Below are 11,347 nucleotides of genomic sequence, written 5' to 3'. Positions count from 1 at the left end.
AGCTCCAACTCCTCCACACAGCACTGCAACTTTAAGTGATTGCTGTGAACCACAATAAAGATCTTCAGCAGAGCTGTGCCAGCCATTCTGAATCAGCAGACTGCATTTCCTGCAGTTTTCCCTCATCTTCTTATCTGTGGCTTTTCTCTGACAGAAAATGAGAATATGTCCAAGCCTCTATTTCTCTCCTCAGACACAAGCACACGCTGACACCAACCTCATCTTTTCAGGACCATCTTCTAGCATGACAGTTCAAAATTACTAAATCTGACTGGAGGTGCCAGCTTTTAGAGGTCTGATTTTTTTATTTAGGTTAACTTCATTAAAGAAACAAATGGGATTCTGGTGGAAATAGGCTGTTATCCTAGTTGGAGGTCCACATACCCAACTACTCCCATACACCACCATCCCTTTGCACATCATAGTTCCTTACAGTTAAGACACTGGAGTAGTTTCAGGTATCAGCATACGGGGCCAACTGTTGCTGTCTCATTTTAGCTGCTATTTTCTAACTCAAAATCAGTATTAAAGCAACACACAATTACTCTGAAAACTAGCAAGGCTTCCCATTATCACCTGCACTGCAAACTGTGAACCTCTGTAACAGCTTATTTGTGACTACCATTTCTCAACACAAATTTTAAAAAAATAAATATTAAGACATATCCACTGAGAACATTCAAAATCCAGCACTGAGAAAAACAATTGCAAGGTCAATAAATTACTTGATTGATTCCATCTTGCTGAGTGCCCTTGTATTAGATCAAAATTGGAGACACCTTATGCAGTGGAGTTTGTGATAATAGTAGCTTTTTTTTTTACATTGATAGGAAATTGTTCTAGATCAATTCCTCTTACAGAGATTAACATTAAGTTTTGGGTATGTATCCAGTATTTTAAATAGCTCAATTTTTGCAGGCCAGGAGCCAGAATAACGACTACTAACAGTATCTTTAGCCTAAAAATCTGTAAACTATCAAGTTCTATTGCATAACATGCTATGCCATAGTTCCTCCATCCCTCTCCTCCTCCACCACTCACTTTGCTAAAGCCCTTTACTGGATGCATCTTCAGAAAGACCAAAGAAGTCTTTGGAAGTAATTATGAGCTGCCTTAAAGATGCTGCAGATGGGATTCAACTCCAGATCAAGACAGACATCTACACTTTGAAATCTATTTAATACCCAAGGTCTTATGACTATCAGTGGAGCTTAAAGAGCTATTCAGCAGTCCAGACAGTATTTGCTTTAAGGCAAGCCCAAACACAAGCAGCACAAGAAATACTGCAACAGTTGAGAACTTTTTATAAAAACTCCAAAAGCAAAACCAATTCCCATAACAAAGCTGGTTTTCAAAGAGCTAAATGAGGAGGAGTGCTGTGGCTTCCTGAGGAGATTCCATATCTTCCTGATTTCCCTAATTCCATAAGCAGTTGATGGTACTCAGTTGCAGAAGGGAAATCACTCAGGGTTCAACCCAACAAATCAAAGTTTTACCAGCAATAGACTCTCTGTGATCCAGAGATAGTTTGTAAGAAAATTAATCCAGACATTTCAATGTCAACAGTTTAAAGCTTTCTAATTCAGAATGGTTGCTCAATCCAAGCACCTATAAATAACTGTTTGTGATGGCAGACATACATAGATGGCAATTATTTCACATCATGTCTGTTTCTAAAATCTCTGGAAAAATTACAGGCTCAATACACAACATTCACCTAGGGACAGATACCTTTTTCCATCTATAAGCTGTTTCTTACCTCCCACATGTATACATTGCTCTTAACTTGAGATCTTTTTTTCTTGTCACCAACAAATGGTCCAAACTTCTTGCCTTTTAAAATCGATTTTGTTGCCCAGACACCTGAAGAGACACATACTGGTAGTTAAAATTAATCTAGTTTACCTCAAGCATATCTCCTACTCAATTCATGTTTTTTTAACATCACTACACCTGTCTGTCTCAGACTGGGGAGTTCTCTACAATATTAAGACCACAACAAGGAAATCAATATTAGCGAAAATGAATTCAAATAATCCTCTCCCCAAAATTCAGTCCAATCATTAAAAGTTTAAGCATTTACGTGGTTTCATTCTTTGCTCATGGGCTACTGTAGCTCTGAAGACAAAAAAAAGCCTCAATTTTTCTTGTCCTTCAGCTGATATTCAAAATACCATAAAAGCATAACAGGTTTTATATTGCAAAGTCCCAGATTCCAGCTGTTTTGCTGAGTAAACATGTCATTAAAACAAAAATCCTGTTTGTTTCTTCTGAAGCAATGCCATTCAAATTAAACCCTCACTATCATAGTGAAACTAATTAATAGAATATTTTAAAAACAAAACCAAAACATTTAAGGATTGGTTAAAATATCACAGAATCATAGAATGGTTTGGGTTGGAAGGGACCTTGAAGACCATCCAGTTCCACCCCCCTGCCATGGGACAGCTTCCACTAGAGCAGGTTGCTCCAAGCCCCATCCAACCTGGTCTGGAACACCTCCAGGGATGGAGCATCCACAGCTCCCCTGGGCAGCCTGGGCCAGGGTCTCATCATACTTCTAGTGAAGAACTTCTGTACATGCATCTGCCCACAAATTTACTAATAAGATTTAGCCAAACTGAAAATCGACAGCTGCCTTTCACATTTTGTAGCATAAAAACTAAGAACAGATTGACAAATAAATGCTAATTAAACATAACATTCTCATTCAGACCATGCTAGATCAGGTTCACACTAGAAAAGATTAACCTTGCTCCAAGAGTTTATAACCTGTTACTAAGTGTCAGGTTTATTCCTCAAGCTACCAGCTCTCAACGTCACACATGAAGTCTGCAGTTCTGACTCCCATGGAAATTCTCCCACATTAATCTTTGTTAAGAAGGAAGCCCCACGTTTTGCACAGATTACTGAAACATCACCTTGCTCCACATAGCAACTTTGAAGTCTGCACTGAATCTGTCCTTATAAGTTGAACTTTTTATATTGATTGGACTGGGAGAGGCAGCATTCTACAGAGGCCACAGTAAGACAGGTGCAGAACACAACCCCTCCTCCTCTGTCCACAGTTGTGGCACTCACCAAGCCGTGTCTTGTCAACAGCAGAGGGGAAGAGCCTCACGTCCTCAGGAAGCCCCCTAAGCACGTGCTCAGGTACATCATCCAAGCTCTCCACAGCCACAGGAGGTTCACTTGTGTTCTACAAGTCAAAAAGCCAGAAGGGCCATGACCATTAACAGAAAAAACACCCACAACACAAGAGATGATTGATCCATATGAGCTACAAAAGCTCCTGACTTGAAAGTAAAATTTCCAAATAGCCATTTCAACAAGGGTCCCCCACCAACATGCTAACATGGAACTATCTTTTTTATCACAACATGCACGTTTTCACCATTATTTTCATTACACCTGTTTGTGCTTTAATGCAGAGTTCTAAGACTGTGTTGGAGAGATACGTAAAACAGCAATAAGTAAAATTGCTGTAAAGATTCTTTAGTTAATGGATCTGTTTTGATTACAAGCAATATACAGTGAGTAAATCTAACAGAAAGGGTTTTCATGTCTCTCTTAGGCCATTTGCCATTTCATTCATTTTCCTTGGCCTCTCCTTAAAAATAAATTCAAAATTCTCCCGTGAGTTACTTGGACAATAGAGCTAAAGGTATTTTATTTTTCCTGTCTGAACATGACTTACCTGGCAACACTACAATGTTATACCTAAGGATGAATGAACAGAGAAGTACTGTGGTTCTGCACCTTGGAAAATATCTATTTTTTTCAAATAGTTCAGGCTGAGTGTTAAGTCTTTGAAACCACTCATTAATACAGTAATCAGGAACATCCTTGGAACAGTTTTTACTTGTGCTATTTTTATTGCTCAGTTAAGCCATAAGAAACCACATTTAACAAGTAACCAGGTCACTGACAGCATTGTCACATGCTACTTTATGTTGAGACCACACTCCTTTGTGCCATTTTTGACTAAAGTGCTTCCAAATGTCAGATAAAAATGCATTGCACAGTTGATCTACCTGCCTAGTCTATTATGCTGGGACTTCTTTAAAAAATATGTCTCCATAAAAACAGCAGTAAGGTTTTAATATCTATCACTTGTCACTAAAAAAATCCTCAGCTCCTTAAACATTGAAGCATTAGAATTACTTTGATGACACACCATATTTGTAAACAACAGGTTTAATCCCATTTTTTAAATCAACAACTCAAAACTTTCAGTAAGTATGTAGCAGGAAACCATACCAGCTCTTACCTCACCTGCCTGGAAAGTCTAACTCCACTTTAAAAAGTAAAGGAAGTAGATTAATTTGCCATTTCATTGCAAACAGCTATAACACACATAATCTAGCATTCAGATCTGGTCTTTGCTGAAAAAGAACCACCAATAGTTGTCATTATTTTAAGTTTCAGCTGTAGACTAGATTTAAATACGATCTCTTCTGCTAGAAAATGTTTCTGACTGCTCCTGACAGACTGGTATTTTTAAGAGCAACACCTGATGGTTCTAGTAGAGAACATTTTTAGCTGCATGCTTTTTGAACATCGATCAGCCAGAAGATGAGAGTTGTTACAAGTGTTTCAGGGCACGTGCAACATTTGACCAAATTACACCACTGAAATATGTTTCTGGCAATCAGAAGTAACACAAGGCATGTGAACTGCCATGTTAAAATACATTTATTTGATTAAAACAGCATGCAGCAAAAGAGCTGGAACACTGGAAAAATAGGTGTTTTTTTTCATTTTCATAATGAAAGCCAACTGGTATTTCAGCTTAGAGTACAAGGACAACTAAAAGTTTCAAAACAAACAACAACTCCAGCTCCAGAGCACTCTGGGTGTGAAGGTCCAGACCTGCTCATGTAGCTTTCATTTAATTTAGTCAGTCGCTTCCTAACACATGCACACAGCAGCTCCAAACCAAACAAATCCCTGTGCTTCTATGCCCAAAGGAGGGAATGATGTAGAGCTTCAGTAGCAGGAACAACTTGCCTAGAAACTCACAAGTGATGACTTTGGGAACACAGTGCAAAGCCAGCACATCAGCTGCCCACCACACTGAGGATAATTCCACATACATTAGCAATACTTCATTTTCCCTTTTCAAATGATGACTTCCAGACGTACTCAATCTAATCCATCCCCCCCAAAAAAAATCAAAATTAGTTTCTGCTATTGCCTTATGTGAAAAGGTATCACTTGTGGGAAAGCCTAAACAGGAACTTATGGAGAGCCCACAGAACTGAAGTTACTTGTTCCACCCATTGAGTGGAGGTTGTTGCAGTGAACTCCCTGTTCCAGTGTGTGTATCAGAACATGCCTTTGGGACACACCACCTGCTCTGCACACACATGGCTTTGTCCTGCACTACCCAGCACTGAATGCCAGGGGGACAGGGACAAGCCACCTGCATGCACTGCAGACCAGTCACCTGCCTAAGGCCCTCTACAGGAGGTGGGATTTTAATGTACTTCACACAGAGCTACTGCTGGGTCTGTTGCCTTTCTCCTGCTCTGTTTGCCACCTACAAACCTGCCACCTCACTCCAAAGACTGACATTAAACTATCTGCATGTCAAGTTTACCCATCTGCACCAAACAGAATAAGCTAAAAATCAGCTTTTTAAGAGAAAATAAAGGGGTTTGAATAACATCATAAAAGTTACTATTTCAGTATTCTAATTGTTAATCATAAATCCTAAATAAATCAACAGCTTGGCATCCTTAGCCAGCAGATTATAATTAATAAAAAAACCTAAAAACTCTTTGTGTATTAAAGTTTGAAAGGCAACAGAAAGCTAATAAATTATTTAGAAATAGCTAGTAAGTGATTAGTTCCATTTTAAGGAGCATACAAGATTCAATATGCTGCTTATATTATTATTCATACTATTATTTTTATAATACAACAGTAAACTCTACTTACACTTGCCATTGAACAACTCCTCTTTATTACCACACCATAATCAGTAAAACACTGCTCCTGATAAAAATGACCAGAATTTCAAAGGTACAAGCTTGCCAAGTTTCCCACAGAAATCTGCTCACATTATGAAAGAATTGTGTTTGGTGAGAACTGGGCATATGTTGAGCCACGTGCAACAGCCCTAAAAAAGCACCTGCCCTCTGACATCCAGCTTTGATCATGCTGGCCAGGAACAGAAAACAACTTGGTGGTGATGGCAGTAACTAATGCGAGTTAAGCTCTGAACAAGCTTTAGTTGCTGTTAAACTGAGAAATGACAACAACTTGGGCAACACCACAGTTGTCCAAGTAAACCACAACTCTCTGGAGATGATTCTTGCTTTTATACATATCCATAAAGCAGATATATGATTGTATTTTTCATATCCTGGGTAATACTTGGAGCATTTTTCATTGAGCACTTACAAAGTAAACTATGCTGAAAGATTACTGGCAATTTATTTTGAACTCTATCTCTATACTATCAAAGTTAAGGGTTTTATCTCTGAAGCCAAACAGATAAAGCTTCTCAACCTTTTCTACTTAGCACCACCCCATGTGAGGGTCCTGTGCATGGCAGTTATTCTCTACAATGAGGAATGAGACTTGCTGAGTTAAGTTACAAGAATGTCTTCGACCAGCTCTACAGCAATGACAAGAAAAATGGTAAAACTGGAGTCACAGCAAGGTTATTCTGTCGCTGCCTTGGTAAGCCCTAACAGCTGCACAGACACATCCTAGAGAGCTATTTGTAGGGGAGAAAGACCCTCAAATTGGAAACCATGGGAGGAACAGAATGCCAGAAATCCCTTCCTGTCCAAGAGAGTGAAGAGACTTGGGAGGGGGAGAAAAAAAAATAAAATCCTTATTCTTTAGTTACAATAGCTGAAGTCTATTCAAAGCAGAGCAAAGTTTTATTTTCCTCTTCCAACAATCCAAAAAGAAAATAATGATGAAAGAAGTCTGATTTTCAGACATCTGTTAGCCTTGAACTGATACACAAGAAGCCATGTCTCATCAGATGAAAAAGAAACACTCCTCAGCCTATCAAAGAAACCTCTGTGTCTTTCCAGTACATCAGCCCATGATTTCATTAGGGGACAACCCATTCTATTTTTCACAGGGGTTGCTAACAAGTTACATAGATGCATAGATGAGGGGAACCACAGGGAGTGAACAAGACACAAGGTATCACAACATTGTGCTTCAAGTTTCAAGCTAATAAAAGTGGGGTGTTCTTCTGGCTGAGTTTTATTTTGAGGTTTGATTTGTTTCAGGGAGTTTTGTTTTGGTGTTTCATGTTTTTTACAACCATAGCTAGCTAAGCAGTTAAAAATCTCAAGGCTGCAAATAAATTTTGACCTACCAGAACTTTAAAAATCAGACTCAAGTGATTTAGACAGAAGTGTACAGCACTGTGTCATATCCTCTGATGTGTCTGGTACACTCCTTAACAGTCACACCTCCTTTTAGCCATAAATATCCCCAAGCTGTTCCAGCATTTAAGAAGATTATTTGTATGGACTAATACACAATTAGAATTTTATTTTTGTATCTACTGACATAAATCACAGACCTGATAATCAATCAAACTCTCAGAGAACACAACACTCTGTCTCATTTGACACCTGTCATATTAATGGATTTCACAAGTACCAGGAATTTGGGTATGGCCTAGTACATAACAATGCATTTCACACCTCAAACGAATGGTAATAACCAACCAAACACTATACAGTAAAATAAACAACAATTTTGTACAGTCAAATCAGTGCAATCTCATTTTATTCACAATTTAAATATCGCTAATTAAAACATTTTCCAGATCACAACTTGGCCCCAAGGGCCGTCTGTCTAGCAAATGAAGAAATGCCATATTTCAATCACTTTTCCACCAAGACAACCATCACATTTAAATTATTTCTAATTAAAAAAAAAAAAAAAAATCTCCTCTTAAGAAGGCCAGTGTACTGGTGCATGTCCTAAGCCAACTTTTGCATTTAACTGAAGTCCTAGTATGGTATTTTTTGCTCATTCCAAGACTCTAATTTTGAATACAAGAGCACTCAAAGCTTATTTGACTTTTAAGCTTCTTAGTCTGAAGTTCACCAGAAATATTACATTGCTAGCATTCAAATTAGCCAGGGTGAAGTCACTTAAGAAAAATGCAAAAAAAGTATCTGAGGGCTGAAAAGGTGCCTTGACTGAAACTACATTTCCTAGTTGCTTCAAATCCAGAGTCCACTTTGACAGCACCTTTCAACACATTATGGAATTTTTCACACCACTTTCAATATGAAATGTACCTCTGAACCAACCACAAATTAGACCATAATGTTACAAGCAGTATTTAAGCAGAGTAGAAACAGTACCTGCAACAAGATGTTTACAGATGATTAGAGATTAGAGTGAAAAGGAGAAAAATCATCCCAAACAAAGTGATGAGTAACAAACATTCAATTAGTGACATGTTTTGGTCGAAGCAGGATTAAGATAAATTAAAAGACAAATGAATGTCATTGAAGAGGGGAACACAACGGAGAAGTTAGAAGAGGTAGTTGTGAGAAGATGGAGAGACTAGGGAAGGACTGCTGACACAAACAGGCAGCTAGCACAAGCAAGGCAACTCAGAAGCCCAAAGGACTCTGCTTGTCCAAGAACTTTATCTGGCTATCCCTCTTCGTAACAATTTTACTGTGTGTGCTTGAAAATTAAAAATGTATTAGAAATACCTGGAATAATTGTTGAAACATTCAAAGTAAACAGAGGGAGGCAGTTTTAGGACAAGTGCAGCTGTAATTAGTTAACATGCTCCTTCACCATGTTTGTCACCACTGCCTGTGCAGATTTCCAGGCAGCACACACTCCCTGCTCTGGCCTACTGCAGCCTGAGATGCAGTGATGCTACCAAGCAAAACCCCATCTGCTTGGGGTCTTGTAAAATAAATTATTCAGCATATTCTGAAGTATTTTACATACTAAAGGCAGATCTCTTTCAACGAGATAAAGATTACATACTGTCCATCCTGAGATACCAATCTTCCAAGAAACAAAAAAATATTAATTCAAATAAAAGTTGCTTTCTCTTGTTTTTGTTTTTTAAATCCTCCTTACAACATGAAGGCCATAGCCAAGGATTTGTGAAAAGGCTTTCTTTCACCATCTCAAGATTTCAGTGGGATGAAGAACAGAACTGGGAATCTTTTCATATAACCCAAATTAACAATAGCCCAATTAGTTTCAGGGTCACCAAAGTCACACCGAAAGCAGAGATAAGCAGAACAAAAGAAAGAGGAGAACAGAACACTTGAAAGATGTTTGGCATCAGGCAAAAACATTTCATATACAGACCTGGCACTACAACTTGTCAACAGTGAATGAAATGACAAAGGCACTGCAAGAAAAAACACCACAGGGTTGATGCTAAATACACACTTAATATAAATGGTTACTGAATTATAAAGAGCCATATGAGCTCTGTACACTTTAGAAACTAAATGTGAATGCCAGAAACACCAAAAAGGACTCCAAGCTATTGTACCCACTCCCAGAAGCAGGGTCACCCCATTGTTTAATTGTAAGATGACATACATCACAGCACTGCATAAACAACATGAGCAGTGGCAAAAAGGAAGATGAAGACTTTTGGATACAGCACAGAAATCTGAGTTCTAGAAACAGACCCAGGGCAGGGGAAGATGAAAACAGACAGGACATGAGGGGACATGGACACACAGATGGGAAGGAAACAGCCAATGATAACAACTACAGTAGATGAGGATCTACAGCTTTCAGAACTTTATCAGAATCCAAACCTCATCAGAACAACTAATAAAGCAGGATTATTACTCAAGTGGACAGAGCAATGGGCTGTTTGCTTCATGCCACTGAGTGCATTCCAAACAAACCTTACAGGTGAAAAAAATTCAAGTCTCCCTAGAAATACATTGTGAAGGAAGTGTTAACCTCACTACCCCAAACCAGACTACTAATGCTTCAAAGTATGCTAATGTAAATGTTATTTGTATTACACATATAATAATTTCTATTTATCTATAGATATAATACAAATATATATTCTTACAACACATATTTCAAGGTTCTGACAGAGAATGTACTGGGCCTTTTACTTCTTAAATAGGCACATAAATATTGAAGATTTTTTCCTTTAAATCAAAGGAAAACAGAGCAGGAAACATACCACCAAGCCATTTCCCACTGTAATTACTTATATTACATATACACTTCTATAACTTCAGTGAGAACATACTTCAGCAAAGTGCTAACTGGTGATGATCAATTAAGGGCATAAAGGGCAACAAAAGGACACATTAGATACAGGCATCAGTAACAGAAGTTTTATAAAGCATTTTTCATGACTACTGTGTACCTTGGTTGTTTCTGGCTAAGAAAGTTTCTGTGCATAGACAAGTTTTTTAGCAAATTAAAAATGGATGTCCTTCAGTACAATATCCCACGTTCACATTCTCACACCAAAGAGACGTCAGGAAAATCATCCAAAGAGAGACATACTTATGACAAGAATTTAAAGCCAACATGTACTTTTCCTGTAATTTTCTTTAAGAAACACAACTGTGCGTGGCAGACACACAGATGTACAATTCCTGCTTGAATAATGCAAAATAAAATCATGTACATTTGGCACCAGTTAGAACACCACCCTCCAGCCAGGCTGCTCCTGCACCCACACGGCACAGTTCTGCACCAGAAGGGAAATGCACCTTCCTGGTCTTTACACTGCGTTCTAGGCAAAATGCTTCAGCTTCCAGAAAAGTGTGAAACTTCCTGATCACCCCATTTCTGTGTTCATTGCACATTTGAAATGCTATATAGTTAATTTTTTATTTTCTTTTAAAAAAGAAGCCTTCAGTTTTCAAGCCTCTTCTCTAAGGAGATGAATTATTACCTAGAACTTCAAGATGAAATAACTTTCCTGGAGAGGTGTTCTTACAAGAGGTGCCAGCAGCAATAACATACATGCTGCAAAAGGGAATTCACACACAGAAAAACTTAAATCCATGAAAGAAAATAAATCTCGCAAGCATGCACGTTGTGGAAAGGCCTATTAAATTTAATTACACTGAAGATTTTAAAGAACATTTCTTTTTTAGTGGATTATTTACTTATCTTATTAATAATTAACTGTTCTAACATCTAAGCATTTTGATAAAGTCTTGCAGTTATACTCACCTGATTCATTTTGAATTCCTGTTGTGTTCTGAAAAGATACACACAACAAAGAAACTCCTTTGATTACATGAACCCTAAAAAGAAAAACAGACAATTGTAACACGTACCTACCTACAAATTCACACAGAATTGAAACTGCACACAGACCTGTAGT

At 38.1% G+C, this 11,347-nt stretch overlaps 1 protein-coding gene across 1 annotated transcript in view; it reads right to left on the bottom strand.

The window, feature by feature from the left end:
• The window catches only part of LOC103769889 (PR domain zinc finger protein 2-like), a gene marked incomplete at its 3' end in the record, with an annotated part of 12,273 nt that extends 1,071 nt beyond the window's left edge, over nt 1–11,202 (bottom strand). Inside the window, exons 1-3 of the mRNA XM_008937130.1 lie at nt 11,194–11,202; nt 3,082–3,199; nt 1,760–1,863 (exon numbers count right to left, since the gene is read on the bottom strand). Coding sequence (XP_008935378.1) covers nt 1,760–1,863; nt 3,082–3,199; nt 11,194–11,202 — 231 coding nt within the window. The remainder of the gene's footprint in view (nt 1–1,759; nt 1,864–3,081; nt 3,200–11,193) is intronic.
• Nucleotides 11,203–11,347: the final 145 nt, after the last annotated feature.

The sequence above is a fragment of the Merops nubicus genome, unplaced genomic scaffold (genome assembly GCF_000691845.1).
Source record: "Merops nubicus isolate BGI_N331 unplaced genomic scaffold, ASM69184v1 scaffold26143, whole genome shotgun sequence".
NCBI classification, from domain to species: Eukaryota; Metazoa; Chordata; class Aves; order Coraciiformes; family Meropidae; genus Merops; species Merops nubicus.
The sequence above is the reverse complement of the archived record's forward strand: the minus strand, read 5'-3'. Positions and strand labels throughout refer to the sequence as shown.